This window comes from Danio rerio, chromosome 1 (assembly GCF_049306965.1).
Source record: "Danio rerio strain Tuebingen ecotype United States chromosome 1, GRCz12tu, whole genome shotgun sequence".
NCBI lineage: Eukaryota > Metazoa > Chordata > Actinopteri > Cypriniformes > Danionidae > Danio > Danio rerio.
Window position 1 is genome coordinate 60,205,001 of NC_133176.1, and position 17,448 is coordinate 60,222,448.

General features: G+C 35.1%; 1 protein-coding gene and 1 pseudogene across 2 annotated transcripts; both read left to right on the forward strand.

Annotated features, from left to right (window-relative positions):
* Positions 1–7,172, forward strand: part of LOC141383552 (GTPase IMAP family member 8-like) — an 11,484-nt pseudogene extending 4,312 nt beyond the window's left edge.
* A 2,850-nt stretch (positions 7,173–10,022) lies between these two features.
* zgc:64012 lies at positions 10,023–14,003 on the forward strand. 2 transcript variants are annotated; one of them, NM_214761.1, is given in 3 exon segments: positions 10,419–10,501; positions 10,821–10,887; positions 12,124–14,002. In NM_214761.1, a coding segment is annotated over 1 exon segment (726 nt). In that variant the 5' UTR covers positions 10,419–10,501; positions 10,821–10,887; positions 12,124–12,131; the 3' UTR covers positions 12,858–14,002.
* The last annotated feature ends 3,445 nt before the right edge of the window (positions 14,004–17,448 follow it).

The following is a 17,448-nucleotide window of genomic DNA, read 5'->3' on the forward strand; positions in this document are numbered from 1 at the left end:
GAAATAAAGGCAAGCAATCAAATTAAATATGCAGAATCAGTGTATGTAGATACATAAATGTATATATTAACTTTATTTTTGCATTACCTGAGAACAAGTAATAGATTCAAAAGACCATTATAGAGACAATATGAATTAAATATCACATTTAACAAGTATAGTAAAATGAGATTTAGTGGAAGATCCTTGATGATCAGTCCAACGTGTGCTGCTCTCATCTGGGGAGGTGTGCTCAAAGCATACGACGACTGCCTGGAGCTCAGACATGCGCATAGGCTGCAGCGCATGTCAAAGTGTGTATGTGTGTGGTCATGTGATGCGTGTTCATAAACAGGGCCTCACACTTAACAAACCTCCTTTCAAAACAGGCCTATAAGGATAACTAAAGCCCTTCTGCATTTTAAGATTCACACAAGTAGTTAGATTAGCTTCAGCTAATGGAATGATTTGTTTGACAGGTAATAAACCTGATGTGAGGATTGTGCTGCTGGGAGTCTGTGGAGCTGGAAAGAGTTCAATGGGAAACGCAATACTGGGTGAAGATGTGTTTAAAGAGGGCAGAACGAGAGAGAGTGAGATACAGAGAGGAAGAGTAGAAGGCAGAAACATCTCCATCATCGACACTCCAGGATTCTTCAACACTCACCTGACTGATGAAGAGCTGCAGAATGAAATGATGGAGAGTCTTCATCTCTGCTATCCTGGACCTCACGTGTTTCTGCTCATCATCAACTTGGAGGACTTCACAAACGACCAGAAGAACGTTGTGCAGAAAGTCCTGAAAAGCTTTGGATCTCATGTCTTGAAGTTCACAATGGTGCTGTTTACTAGGAGAGAGAAAATGTCGAAGAGAGAATGGATGCTCTTTATGCTGAGTGCAGAATTTCAGGAGCTAGTCGGTCACTTCAGAGGACAATATCACGCCATCAGCAGTACAAGTGAGATTAATCAAAGTCACATCGCAGAACTTCAAGAAAATCGATGATATGATCAAACAGAATGACGGCCAGCATTATAGTGAGATTTATTCAACGCCTCGAACAAAGAGTAAAAATGAAAAGAAAAATCTCAATGGAAAAGAAAACCAAAATGAGCAAGAGAAAGAGGTTGTACAGGAACAAATAAAAATAGTGTGGGACACATTTGAAATGGAGAGTGTAGTAAATAGTCCGACCGCAAATGCATTCACTGTACAGAAAAAGGAAAGAATAGTTATTCAAGTGAACGAAACTACAGGACCTCGTGTGTATGGAGAATGGGTTCAAGATGAAAACCAGACGGATGCCAAAACGAATGTTGTAGAACAATCTACAGAATTACAGAGAAACAAGTTTGAAAAACGAGAAGAAAAAAATACAATCCCAACGCCAAAAAGTAGAACCAAATTGAGTGACAAAGGGACATTAGGACAGAAAAAGACCAAAAGAGGTAAGATCTTTATCAAAAACTAAATTTCATTCACTGTTTTCTAAAGGTCACTATAAATAATCAGTAAGATACCATCAATTAAATTCACCATTTTATATATTTACACAAAACAACGCAAGGTTTTTGCAAATGTTGGCATAAATTCTTCATGATTACTTGTTTAATGACATAAAAGGGAATAATTTTTGACATTCTTAGTAAGCCATTTTAAATGTAAAATAATATATGGTTCAAAGGCTATTGCAAACACGTTTTAAAGTGCCCCTAATATGGATTTTGAAAGGTTCCTATTTTGGTTTCGGTCCCCAACAAAAGGTGATGATACACATGCATTGTCTAAAAAAAAAAAAAAAAAAAAAAAAAACACTTTTGTTTTTTTATAATGTGCATTTTTTTTAACCTTATTTGCTCAATAACTCGTAGGCCCAATCCCAATTCTGTTTTTGTACCCCTTCCCCTTGAGTGTGAAGGGGATGGACTTCAAAGTTTACCCCTAAGAATTGGGACAGCACTACAACACCTGCACACGTCATCAGATGTCATCGCCATCTCTTGCTTCATATGAAATCAGACCATTGCGACTGCTGTAGTGATTCCAATTGCTTTATTTTTTGTTGTTTATCTTCAGGAGATCACTGAAGGCATATGTCATGTTATCATAACGATCTAATGTGGCAATAAGATCGTAACTATACTGCGTATTTACACCATGGCCATTTTCATTAATGTAAACACACCAAAACAACATTAACATTACAGCAGACACGGTAAAAAGCCCATTCCCAACCACTAGACTTTCTGACAGGGTGTTCATGTGTCATTCAGTTTCAGAATGTTGTAGGACTGCTGTACAGGAATTAGGATTACGGATTATAGATTGTGAAATTTAGCGGGTTTTATTTTAGTGTGTTTTTTTTTAAAGCATGATGTTAAAACATGAACGCGGTTATGAATATATTAAAACATGTGCTTGTTCATAATGAAAATTCATAATAACGACAAAAAAATGCTAAGTTGTGGATCTCCTTACTTCCGGGTGCTGCCATGCTGCCATTTTAGCTGGTGTATTCTGTGAAATTTACTTACCCCTTGCTTTCAAGTGTGGTCCTGAAAAATCTCCATTTGAAAGGGTAAATAATCCTTCAAGCTAAAGAGAATTGGGACACCTCTACCCCTTCACGTGAATGCACAAAACGAAGGGTAAGGGGAAGGGGAAGGGCTAAGGGGTAGAATTGGGATTGGGCTTTAAACAAGTGACAAAGTGGGACATTTTTCCAAACCCTTCTGGGGTTTCAAATCTGTGTTTAGTCCGACTTCGCAGTCTGCTGTTATTGGTCTACTACATGCAAAACACCAATCACCAACGAAACACCAATCTCCACTAAGTTGGCATTCACTGTCATTTTCCATCACTTTTGAGCCAAAATCAGATTTTTCCCCAAAAGCTTTTTATTTTTATTCTTTTTTAGAATTTTCAATTTTTTATTTATTTATTTATTTTTTCGGGGGGGGGGGGGGGGGGTCTTCATGTGTAGTAAGTAGACAGGAATTTTGCAAATGTTTCATAATGATGTCAACATCCAACAGCTTTTTGGATGACTCAGAATCGACTCTTTCCTTTAAGAAGCAATAGCTTCCTACACGGTGCACTTTCAGATTTAAAATCTTGCAAGATGTTTTTATTTACTTAGAGCTGTGTGCATGAGCGCTCACACTGTAGAACCCAACAGTCAACTTTATCAAATGAATTGAGTGTAGTTAACTCAAAATCGACTGAAAGTTAACTCTACTCATTTTGAAAAGAGTTTTGAACTCGGTGTTGAAGGTAATGAGTTAATTCAATACCTCATTACTTCAACTTGAATAAACTAAGTGCACAGGACTCATATAGATTAGTTTTTTGTAACTCAAATGATTGTCGCAATCGGTTTCCTCAAACGGTTTAAGTTGCTTTAACTCATTGGGTTTAACAGTACTCAGTTGGTTTGAGTTCTCTTCATTTATTGGGTTTTACTGTGCTCAAATTGCTTATTACACTCAAATGCATTAAGTTCACAGTACTCATTAGGATTAGCTTTTGAACTTAAATAGTTTGTTGCTATCGGTTTCCTCAAATGATTTGAGTTACCTTAACATATTAGGTTTTACAGTGCAATAAAAATCTTAAATGGGGCACTTTAATGCATTTTAAAAGGTGCAGTACATGATAGAATACAGTATATGATTTTGTTTCCAAGTGCATACATGCCAAATAAACATTCATTAACAATATTAAAATGTTAAGTTTAAACTGTTTACTCAATATCATTAAGCAATTGTCAAAAACCATTTAGCTTCATTTTATGAAGTGCAATCTCTCTCTCTATAATTTTTTTAACCCGTCAGATCTCAGGATCGTGTTGGTGGGTAAAACTGGAGTTGGAAAGAGCGCTACAGGCAACACCATCCTGGGAGAAGACATGTTTAAAGAAGAATTATCTGCCGAATCTGTGAGTGAGAAATGCCTGAAACAGGAGAAGAACATCGACGGTCGAACCATCTCCGTCATCGACACTCCAGGGCTGTGTGATACGTCAATCAGCCAAGAAGAATTGAAGAAGGAATTGGTGAAGTGTGTAGAGCTGTCTGTTCCTGGTCCTCACGCCTTTCTCCTGGTCCTCAGGGTGGACGTGAGATTCACAGACGAAGAGAAAAAAACTGTGAAATTGATTCAGGAGAACTTTGGAGAAAAAGCTACACGTTACACCATCATCCTGTTTACTAGAGGAGATCAGTTAAAAAACACAACCATAGAGGAGTTTCTGACTAAAAACAAGTGTATTAAAGAGATAGTCGACCAGTGTAAAGGTGGCTATCATGTTTTCGATAACACAGATCAAACAAATCGAGCACAGGTCACTGAACTTATAGAGAAGATAGACTCAGTGGTGAAAGATAATGGGGGAGAGCATTACACTAATGAGATGTACAAAGAGACTCAGAGAAAGAAAATGTTGACGAAGGTAAAACATGCAGCATTAGTGGGAGCCTCTGTTACAGGTGCTGTAGGTGCTGCAGTTGGAGGTGTGGCTTTAGTTGCCGCTACTGGTGGATTGGCTTTACCTCTACTTTTAATAGCAGGAGGTACAGCTGTAGCAGGAGGAACAAGCGGAAAACTCATTGCTGATAAGGTGAAAGAGGAAAAAGAGAAAAAGAAATCACCTAGCAATACATAGGCACGTGTTTAGGGTGGATTTATTGAGGTGCTGTGGATGCTAAAGCCTCTGCCCTTTAAAAAATACTTAAAAATGACCTTGTAATAATGAAAAATTCTGTGGTCAATAACACGCATAAGAATTATAATGAACATAACATTGTTCAAATCAGTAACATGTTTAACTCTAACTCATTTTGGAAATTCTTTTTGGTCTTCTTTAAATGCTGTCAGCATTACCAGAGAATACGGATGTACATCTTCTTCAGTGTTGCCAACTTAGGAATTTTGTTGCTAAATTTAGCAACTTTTCATAACACCCTAGCAACTTTTTTTTTTTTTTTTTATAAAAAGCACCTAGCAACAACTTTATCATTTTTTACATTCATTTAGCTACTTTTAGCAATTTTTAAAAAGTGATGGCAATTACAATGCAAAAGCGCTATAGAAACAAGGATGAATTGAATTTAAAAAACTCTCATTTCCCTGTCAGAGCTTCAATTTAGCATTGTTTACATCTGTCTTGTGGATATTCTTTAGTGATTTAGTCATTAGTGATGGAGTTATAGCTCGTAAGTGACTGCTTTTATATTTGGTGTATCATTTTATTTGCTTGGATTAACATTTGCTTCTGTTGAAAATCTTTTGGCTCACTTCTGCTATTTATACTTTGACTTTGCATTTGAGGTTATACTTTAATTGCATTTAACATATGAATTAGAATAAAAACTGTAAAGCACAGAGTTGGATTTAGGACAAAGTCAAATAATACACAATACAGAAAATAGTATTGATAAATATTAGATCAATGTATTGTATTGGATCATTACCAGAAGCCATATCAGCGTTTATATGTATCTCAGTGAATCATTCTTTTTCTTAGCAATTAATAATAATTATTTAACGTGTCGGTGGTGGGAAGGAACTTTCTCTGTACATTGTCAATGTCAATAAAGATCACAGCATTATCCTTTTCCCAGTGTCTTACACTTTTACATCAGTGATTTATTACACCATACTGTAGGGCCAAACCATTCTGTACTGTTAAATTTACCTTAAAACTAGTCATGTTATCAAGGTACAATATAGTTATCTGGATAGTATTTTTATGGACAGTCTTTATGGAAATATCTCCATACAGTCTTTAATTGTCTGACAGATCCATGGTGTGTGTATGTTAAAACATAGCCTAGTTGTTGCACCACTGAACCTAGTTTAAACAACACTACGTTCCAACTAAATATGTATGGCAGCATCACCCCCACCCCCATGTATATCAGTAGAAAAGAGATCAACGCAAGATTAGTTTACATTAAAGAGCTTGCGATTAGGCATGGGCCGGTATATTGCTGTGTTCACACCAGATGCGACACGTGCGGATAAATCGTGACATTTGCCCATAAATAAACAGGTGAACATTTGGAGTTTACTTGCTTATTTCTCACATCAAATTCACCTCACAACAGAAGCGGATTCATGAAATAGACAGGGCTTCTGTCTGCCCGGTGACTAAATGGCTAACATGGTTGCTAAATGGCTATAACATGGATTTTATTGAGGTAATAGCTGTGTTAATGTGCATTAGGAAGGCTGAAAAAGTGTCGATTTGTTTGTAGCCATGCCGTGTTGAGTCCCCTAGATCCATTCTGAGGTGCTCTGTGAGTTCACAAACTCCTCCAGAGACAGTACCTGGATGATGGAGTCTTTCATCGATGCTTCTGACTGAACCGAGCCCAGTTTGATGAACTGTTGTTGGTGTCTGCTGGAGGATTTTCCCCCGGGACACCAACAACAGGCACTACATCATAATCATGCCCTCCTACAAGAGCAAGCTCCTGATTGGTTAATAGGGAATGTCTGCTGAAGTTTAGATTTTCGAACTTTAGCGTTTCAAGCAAAGACACACAACAGGCACGTTAAGTGCATCAATCGCACAAAACGCTCAACTTGCGCCGCTTTATTTGTGCAAATCGCATCACCTCACTCACACGTATCGCACTGCAGGATGTCTATTAGAGACTTTGCTTTGACTAAACATGAAAATGACTTGCGCTTGACACTTCTTCCATGTCTGATGTGAACGCAGCTTAAGAGTCTGACGGTATGATACCCTGGGATAAAAAAAATAAATAAAATCACGGTATTGTGATTACTGCTCCAAAAAAAAAGTTATTTTAAAATGTCAGAGTAAAAATACTAAAACTTTTTTCCCCTCATTGAACACAATATATTTTATTTAAAGAAATATTTTAAATATTTTGGACAAGTAGCTTTTGATGTAGAGGTTCCTTTTCTGCTGAAGATACTGTTGCCCTAAAAAACCAAATAAAATAGTTTAAGTAAATTCACATAAACCCTAAGGAACTTTATAACAGAAAACTGTCAGTTTTAAAACTTTAAAACCATTAGTTACAGAATTTTACAGCAGTTTAACTATTTAAATGCTTCTCATTGGATTTTACTTCATTCAATGAGACTATACATGCCTTAACGGAGAGCTTATGACCTACTTTGCCTTATGCCAATTTCAGACTGCATGATTTTAGCCCTGATTTTGAAAAAAAAAAAATGTAATTAATAAATAAATTAAAAAAAAAAAAAAAAAAAAAGAATCGCATACAAATGCCTAAAATCACAGGTAAATCGGTGCTCGTTTACGTGAGCAACAATCACACAGTATGAACTATCAAAGAAACCATCTGAGGGAAATCGCAGATGAGTCACCAATGCCATTGAGATATTTAGCATGCTAAATATCTGGAGCTGTCGGCGATTCAAGTCATGCCATGTGAAACCAGTTTTGACTGAAAATAACATCGGCGATCACCTACAGCCAATGAAAGAGCAGCATTCAATAGTGTGTGTATCTGCAGGCCAGCGGCAGGCTGAGGAGAAGTTAAAAGCGCTCGTTTTCGTTTTATTTGAACCCAAAAAATGGAGGAAAAACTACTGTAAATTTGGCAGGAGCACCTGTATCTGTTTGACGTGTCATGTGAGCAATATAACAACCGGGTCAAAAAAGAAAAAAGTTGAGGAGAAATTGCTAATTCTCTTCAAACCCAGGTGAGCAAATATGTACATTTTCTACCCCATTAAAAAGGCTTCTTTTGTGTTATGTGGTTAATAACAAAAGATATTTGACATGTTTTTGGTTGCGAGATGCAGTTTGGACAAAGTTATCGGCGATTCTTCCTATTGTAAAGTCATGCAGTGTAAAACCTCCTGTCCCCGATCCATCTTGCAGTGTAAACTATAGGGATGGCTGACGTGAAACGCAAGTGTTTTAAAACACTGCACCGAAGCATGATCCGAAACACCCAAGTCACGTGACTAAAGTGTTTCAAAACACCTGGTCACATGATTAAAGCATCGATCAGTTGAGAAGCGTTTCAAGACCTGGCGAATTTGCATTTAACTGCCAGGGTCAGAAAACACTTCTGCCTCATATGGCCTAGTGGACTGTGCGCGTGCACGCTGTGCATCAAATGACTTTTGGGTTTGAATCTCGACTTGTACAAATACTCCGAAATCATGATTTTAAGTATTTTAATTATGTTTCTGTTTTATGGTGTAGCCTAAATTGGATACAGCTGCGGATACGCCATCAATATAGCATCATTTTTGTAACATAACAATTAATATTTTTACAGTACTGTGATGATTGGGTTTAGAGTTTGTTTAGATGTTAATAAAATACAATAAATGGGAAATTTAATGAATAAAATAAATAATTATTGATAACTTCAGGCCACAACTGTGTCTGATCTAGCAACAACCCTGTTTTAAGACCAAAACAATACATATTTATTCACAAATTGTTTATTCAGATGTCAGACCAATGTTGAAACAATACGATAGAAGAACAGAGCATTACTAACTGGTATTAAAGCATTTCAAAATAGCTGTATCAGCCTTGATTCTAACCCACTATCCCCGCATGGTAGTCAGACACCTTAACCGCTCCACTAAATTACTTGAAGGATCAATCCTACAAAGTGGGGTTTAATACCTCAGTTTGCTCAACTGTTCTTTGCTGAAGCTGTTTCAGTGTAAAATATAAAAATGACCAATAGGTGTCACTGTAGAGGGGTTTCAAAACGTTTCGAAGCTTCGACACATTTGCTTCGACTGTTTCAGTGTTTCATGAAGCCTCGCTTTGCCCACCACTAGTGTAAACAAAGCAGCGACAAAACACTACCTCAGATGAAAACATCTGTGACATTACCTTGAAAATCATGCAGTCTGAACTGTGGTGCAGCCGAAGTAAAAACAAATTAAGTTATACAAACTAGCTACAGTTGCTAAGCCCCTAGTGTGGACTTTACATTACAAACAGCTGCTGCAGCCCTACCCAGAACACAAATATATGGGTCATCATCAATTTTCTTTATTGCTTTTTTAATATAGTCGAATACAATGTGAACTCATTCACACTGTCAGTGTTTGGGATTATCAATCATATAACTACTATGTTCGGTAAAATATGGACAAACAAAATTTTAGAGTAAATTTTTAAAATGGAGTCATGAAAGGAGAAAGCAAAATAAAAAAAATAGCTTATAGTGCTACAAAACTATCATATAAGTTTCAGAATTTAACACCTATTTTGTTCCTCAAAAATAATTAATTAATTTTTATTATTCTTTGCTGAACGAAATGTCCAGCTACTAAAACGCAACACAATGGGACTTATAAAGACAGAAACAAAATTAACAAACAGGAAACAGCTGAAACCAATGACGTAATCAGTGGTGCAAAGGTTTGTGGGGGATGAAGTTCAAAGAACAAAACAACCTGGCGCCCTCGAGTTTCCACAAAAGGGCACTGCAGCAGGTTGAGATATAATGCTGATGTAAAAGCATTAAACATTACATTTATGCTAATAGGAAGATTGGAAAAATAAAGCTCAGGCTGACTGATAAAATATAAATGAGAGTAATAAAATGCTGCTGAGAAATGGAGGGAAACCACTAAACAGGACATCAAACCTGTGCTGTCTGTGAAATACAGTAAACATGACCTCTAGTGGACATTTAGTGAAAGAGCAGCGATCTCTGATTTTACTGTTATAAGGGATTATGGATGAGGATGCTATTATAAACTTCTGTATGAGATACAGTTATGATGTTGGGTATATGATTAAATTAATAATCGATTTTCACCTCTTAAAAAAACAACAACTCTAAAATCTCAAATCAGATCATTTACAGTACATTAATTTATTATATTTTTATTTATATAATTTTATTATGTATATTTTTATAATCATTTTTATATATTATTATTCATAATATTTTTTATACTTATAGTATTTTTTTAAAGGCAGCACGGTGGCACAGTGAGTAGCACAATTGCCTCAGCAAGAAGGTTGCTGGTTCGAGTCCCGGCTGGTTTAGTTGGCATTTCTGTGTGAAGTTTTCTCAGGTGTGGGTTTCCTCCGGGTGCTCTGGTTTCCTCCACAGTCCAAACACATGCGCCATAGGAGTATTGATGAACTAAATTGCCCACAGAGATATCTACAACAACATTAGCGATATATTAAATTGTGTTTGTTTGAGACTAGTCAAAATTATATTTACAGATATCTCGAATTTGTTTTCTTACTAGTCTGCAGATATCCTTAATTGTAATTCTGACTAGTCAATTTATGATTATCACTCGTCAAAATACTATCAGAGATGTCTTTAAACATATTAATGGATAGTCAGAACAAAAATGCTAAAACGGCTTGCCACATGTACCTCGCACAAGATTCACTTTCGATTTCCCGGACAACTCGAACAAAGGAAGAGAAACACGGTCGGAGCTGGAAAAACGAACCGCAAAACAAAGGCATGGACAATAAAGGCCTATATCCAGAATTTGCAATTGAGCACTCAGGTCAGTGGCAAATTTATGGATATACCGTTTTCAATATTAAATGAAACGCGAAACTTTCATTTTACGCTATTAAAATTACAGATGAGGCACTAGCCTACATACTTGCATACAGATTAGGGTTTTGTTAATTTGCTCATTAATACAGCAATATGCCAGCAGAAATCATATAATAGGCATTTTGTTGAAAGGAATTTTTAGGTGTTGTCCTAAATTTCATGTGTAAAACTTCCGTATTGAAAGCTGGTCGATATCTGCTGCTTGTTTATCAGAGTTTGACTCTAACATAAATTTATCTTTTATAAAATCGTATCTCTCTCACATGTGTAGTTTTTTCATCTTCTTCATGAGATGTTTTCCAGCATCATGTTTGTCATCAACTGATTAAGGTAATGTCTGGGTGTTGGTGTTTTATTTGTATAATAAATTAGTAAAAGAATATGGACAACCAGCTAGCAGCAGGAATAAAAACTATGACTGTAAGAAGGTTCAAATATTGTAATTATACTAACAAACAAACAAACCCACAAACAAAATGTATACACAAGCACAGAAATGTACAGCTTTGTGAAACCTTATCTTTTTGTCGAGCATTTGAGCCCATTTTAATAATACTTTATCTAAAATGTTTGTAGTTTTTACTTTGTATTGTATATTTATGTATTATTGCATTTTTTTGTATTTACTGTGCTTGCATTTGTATGCTGCTTTGTTCTTTTACCACCTAACTTTGATTTTTATTTAGTTTTTATTCATAAAAAAGCAGTTGAAGGCAGATGGATGGATGGATGGATGTATTTTACTGTGCAAAAGTATTTTAGGCCACTAGTATTTTCGCCAAAAAAAAAAAAAACAGGTTTAAAATCGGCTATTTCTATAATTTTCTCTAGCATGTCAGTTTGAAATATCAGTTTATATTTACAAACTTTATTTTTGTCATTAATTGTAATTATACACTGAAATTATAGTCTGACAAGAGCCAGTGCTCCACACAGAGATCTGATCTGATTATCATCCAGTCTATCTGGAATGACAGAACAAACCATGACAAACTAATTCCAGAAGGAATTTTCCACTTTGGCAACATCTCTAAGATTTTAAAAAAATCCTACATGCAAAACACATAAGTTCATATGTAGTCTTTTTTTAAAGCTTATTTTATCTGAAAAATAATATACATTTAAACTAAAACGTTTTCAATTACAAATATATAAAGCATCTAAAATAATTGCATTATTAACATGCAAGTCCATGCTTGTTAACATTAGTTAATGCACCATGAGTTAACATGAACTAACAATGAACTACTGTATTTTCATTAACTAACATTTACTAACATGAATAAATACTGTAGTAAATGTATTGTTCATTGTTTGTTTATGTTAGTAAATGCATTAATTTACATTAACTATTGAACCTTATTGTAAAGTGTGACCAATATATCTTAGTTTTCACCTTTTTATTAAAATCTTTCTTCAGAAGAAAATCTATAATATTAAATACTGTGAAAAAATAGGCTTGAAAAACTGTATATTATATATCACATGCACCTCTATTTAATGACAGGTTATAAAAATGTTTAATTTTTAACCTGTAAGTAATGTATGTCCTGTTCTCTTTTCCAGATTTGAGGATGGTTCTGGTGGGAAAAACTGGCTCAGGAAAAAGTGCATCCGGAAACACTTTACTGGGATTGGGTGACTTTCAGTTTAAGACAAAAATGTCCTCTAAGTCCATTACTAGAAGCTCTGAAAGATATCTGGCAGAAGTGGAGGGTAAAATCATCTCAGTCATCGACACTCCAGGAATATGTGATACGTCAATGACTGAAGAAGAACTAAAGAAAGAGATGGAGAGATGTGTCTACATGTCTGTTCCTGGTCCTCATGTGTTTCTGCTGGTCATCAGACTGGGGAGACTCACAGCTGAAGAGAAACACGCTGTGAAGTGGATTCAGGAGAACTTTGGACAAGAAGCTGATCGTTACACCATCATCCTGTTCACTCACGCTGATCAACTGAAGGGAGAACCTTTAGATGAGTATATCAGTGAAAATAATGATCTCAAGGCTCTAGTTAGTCAGTGTGGAGACAGATATCACTCGTTCAACAATGAAGACATGATTAACCGCTCACAGGTCACTGAACTGATGAAGAAGATTGAGAAGATGGTGGAGGAGAATGGAGGACAGCACTACACTAATGAGATGTATAAAAAAGCTCAGGAAAAGATTGAAAGTGAGGCTTTTAAACAAAAACTGATAGACTTCGGGCAAAAAGCACTAACAGGAATAGGAGGTGGAGTAGTAGCCGTAGGAGCGCTAGCATTAGGAGCAATAGCATTAGCAAAAGGAAAATGAGTAAACATGAGTAACTAACTGATAGAACAAAAAAATGAAGGATCTCTTTAAACTCTAAATAATTAATTTTTTTAAATGTACTGAGAATTACTGGACTGAATTGTCTGAGATTTCAATGTTCATAGCAAATGAGAGGTACATACAGTTCAATTCAGAATTATCAGCCCCTCTTAATTATTATTTTTTAAATATCTTCCAAATGATGCTTAACAGAGCAAGGAAATTTTCACAGTATGTCTGATAACATTTTTTCTTCTGGAGAAAGCCTTATTTGTTATATTTCAACTAGAATAAAAACAGTTTTAAATTTTTTTAAACACCATTTTAAGGACAATATTATTAGCCCCTTTAAGTTTTGTTTTGGATAGTCTACAGAACAAACCATCATTATAAATAACTTGCCTAATTACCCTAACCTGCCTAGTTAACCTAATTAACCTAGTTAAGCCTTTAAATGTCGCTTTAAGCTGTATAGAAGTGTCTTAAAAAACATCTAGTCAAATATTAAAACAGAAGTGTGGTTTTCTAATAGGACTAACTTCTAAAACCAATTTTTAATCATTCAACAAATGTTGCAAAAAGACCACTGTAGTCTAATCACAGTCTTTATGTGAACTCTAGATCAGCTTTTATAGAGAGAAAAACAGTAAGCAGTTAAACGTAAGTGCTGTATAATATTACAGAGCAGTTACTTAATCATGAGTCAATGACTAAATTACAGAATGTTACTTTCGTTGTGTCTGGTTTAAATTGAACATCTGTGTAATCAATGCTCGTATGAATTAATGAAATGTACAATGATTAGTAGCTCTTTTAAATTGCTTAATATTATAAGGCTGTTGAAAATGGACAGATGTGGTTTACGGAGGACTGCAGAGCATCTTATTTCTGTTTAGACAACAGTAATGTGGGAACAAAATGTTTCTTTGTTTACTGTGGTAAAAACCAAGAGAGGTGTGAAGATTTATGATGCACAAAAATGATCATATTCATAAAGAATTTATATCTACTGGATCTTTATAATTAGTTATATCAACAATTTATACTGTATGCATGTCCTGTGTTAGAATAGTACCTTTTACTTCTTGATTGCTAATAAATGTGTCATTACATTTTCATAAAGTTAATAAAGGTTTCAACATTAAGTTTGTTCTAGTGATTACGTTAAATGATATAATGGTAGATTACATTAAAATAATATCATAGTATTTCCAACAATGATGTTGTTACAAAAATCAATTAACAAATTTGTAATTAATTCCAACTGAATGTCCTGTCCTTGTCATTAATGTGTTTTTTTTTGTGGCTAGGATCTGCAGATAAATGAAGTATTTTTTTCATTACATTTTTTAACTTCTTTTAATGTCATTCATTCATTTTGCTTCAGCTTAGTCCCTTATTTATCAAAGGTCATCACAGCGGAATGAGCCGCCAACTATTACAGCATGTGTTTTACACAGCAGATGCCCTTCCAGCCGCAAACCAGTACTAGGAAACACTTTCACTGACCTTCTGTATATTTCTGTGCTGTTGTCCTTTTCACTCCAGATTTGCAGCTGCATTTGAAGCGCCATCTAGTGGTTTCTCCTCTTGTGACTCTATGCTCTTTGATGGTTATTTGCTGCATATATTTGATGTTTTTCAGACCTGGGCCAGAATTGTAAACTTACTTCCTGCGGTGTGAAGACCCCAAATGTATAATTTCATAAATGTAGCTAGACAAAAGGAAAATAGCTAAAATAAATACATAAATAAATAATAACATTATATTTGAGTTAAACAAATTTTATTCTTTGAATAACTGCTGTCATTTTCAATTAGAATAATTCACTAAGTGGCTTTATTTTGCATACAAATCACCTTTTCTCGAGATAAAGTTTTTAGAAGAATGGTTACGATTCCATAATGCAATTCAAAAGCCTGAAAAAATGACGAAAAATAAAAACATGAATCCTGAAATACAGAAATCTGCTAATTTACCGACATCTTTACAGTGAACTTGTATATCAAAGATGCATCTCACCTGATATGAGCTGACATACGGGCAACTACACTGACAACAATCCTGTGACAATTCCGTTGTTGTAAGTACAGTATCATCTGCTCATTATGAGGAAATATTACTTTCATTTATTGCCTCTTACAGCTAATATTCAAATGAAAATTCTAATTAATAAAAGTAAAGAGAGCAGAATCAGAACTACCACATCATGTTACATGAAGCAGAATTACACAAACACCTGGATGAAATAAGAGGAAATCATGTGCCTAATGCAGAAATACACACAACAAAGAACCCAAGCCTAATAAGTTGAATATGAAATATTAAAAACAGCCATATGATTTGATTTAGTCTCTCTTTATGTATGAATTAGCATAGACTGTTATATGAGACCGCTGAATAAAAACACATACACATACTGTAGATACAGTCATAAAAGCAGACACAAGCATAGTGTGTATTCAGAGAACGGCCACAATATTATGTAAAAAAATCCTGTGATGATTTGGATATTGTACTTACAGTATTATCTGCTCATCGAATGAGGAAATAACTAGTTCCTTGCCTCCTCCAGCTAATATTCAAATGAAAACACAAAACTCACACGCAGAGTTGTTTACAACAAGATACCAACAAAGACCATCACATTTTAGATTTATTTATACACAGTTTTTAAAAATGTATTAAAGCACAAATGCAATTACACCTAGTTATCATATTAGACCTAAAACTGACCATGGCAGCCTGAAATGCAAGTGTGGATAACAACTAAAGCATAATGGCAGATATTGTTTCAAACTACTAAAATGTCAATAAAAGTTACTTTGTTAAACTGCAGAATTGCAATTTCAACATATATAAATAAAAGCAAGTTAATTATGCAATACAGAAACTGCTGATTAATTTTAATTTTTTTTTTTTTTTTTTTTTTTTTTTTTTTTTTTACAATGCACATGATCTCAGATCCCCAGGGCCCGGTTTTTCAAAAGGTTTAATCCGGATAAAATTGATCCAGATTTAGTAATCCTGTTTTTGCGATCCGTGATCACGTAATCCAGCTTACTTTTTGAGCCAGTTTTTCAAAGCAACATCGGATTGTATCAATCTGATCCGGATAGGAACTTTTCAGGATCACTATATCTGGATAACCAGTGCTCAAACAGCATAGGACATCACAATGTAGAACTATAGATATGTAAAGATCGACAAGTAGAATAGCCAGCGTGGGGTCGATATAACTTTATTTTTATTTGAAATGAAAATTAAGAAAATTTAATAATTATTAAAATAATAATAATAATAATAAATAATAAAAACAAGAAAAACCCCACCCCATCCTCTTTCTGCAGTCCACTCATCTGAGACCTACAACACTGCACATTGAGGATATTTATAATAAGTTTCAGATATAGATTTAAATTAAAAAATAATGTAAAACCTCCACAATAATTTCAGACTTCTTCATCTGATGTGGAGAGACCAGCTTGTCTGAGCGTAGCCTTTAGGGGGCGAATCTCAAGTCATTGGCCTTGGTTTGCTGCAGTTTGGTCAGAGTCAGTTGTTCCTCTGCCAGATGAAGCTGTGCTTCTGCCCTTTCAGTCTCTTTTTGCAATTGTTGAAAGTGATTTCAAAAATCAGCGATTGCCATTCTTTGCAATTTTTTTTTTTTTTTGTTATTCTGTAATCATTGCATGCATCACTAATAAATATTCTAAAAATAAAAATATTTTCCATTGTGATGAATATATATATATATCAATTAGTGACAGAATAAAATTGATTGTTTTTGGTCAGTTTTGACAGCTTTTTGGGGGATTATTTTATGAGGCCAAACTCTTTCTACTTTGCTGTAGGCCTATACTGAAAGGCTGAATACATTAAAGCCTATACTCACTATAGCCTGACAGATGAACAAATAAAACTAAAACCTTATGAATAAATAGTATATCTCGTAAGATACTGCATGATCCAAAAATAGTATTATTTCATACATTTTTAAAGTTTTCATTACATTTTGGGCATGAAATCCACGCTAAATCCACCCTTCTGATGGGATCAGTTTAATCCAGGTTTTTTGGATCAAAGTGATCCAGATCCTACAAAAAAGGTCTGAAAAACCCAAACTAAAGGTTTGATCCGGATCAAGATCAAGATTGGATTACGTGATCTAATCCGATTATGTAATCCGTTTTTTCTTTTGAAAAACCCATTTTGAAGATTTGATCCAATCCCTTATCCAAAATCCTAGTGGATTACTTTTGAAAAACCGGGCCCAGATAATACAGAAAGAGCTCCATGACGTGTGACAAATGTGCACAATTGTGGAACCCGAGTGCCACAACACAGCCCTAATAGCTAAATAATGCATTGCACACAAAGAAAAAAATCAGCAGGAGTATGAAGGGGGGGGGGGTGGGGGGGTGGGGGGGTGGGGGAGATCACACACCAGACGTGCCGCAACACGGCATGCACATGACAGTTTAAAGCAGTGTTCACCAAACTTGTTCCTAAAGGGCCGGTGTCCTGCAGATTTTAGCTCCAACCTTAATCAAACACACCTGAACAAGCTAATCAAGGTCTTACTAGGTA

Bases quoted from the DNA above. Each gene is read 5' to 3' on its own strand.
- zgc:64012 (XM_073932921.1), top strand. From the start codon at position 10,300: ATGTCTTTAAACATATTAATGGATAGTCAGAACAAAAATGCTAAAACG. The intron at 10,502-12,123 runs GTCAGTGGCAAA...TCTCTTTTCCAG, and splicing joins ATTTGCAATTGAGCACTCAG to ATTTGAGGATGGTTCTGGTG.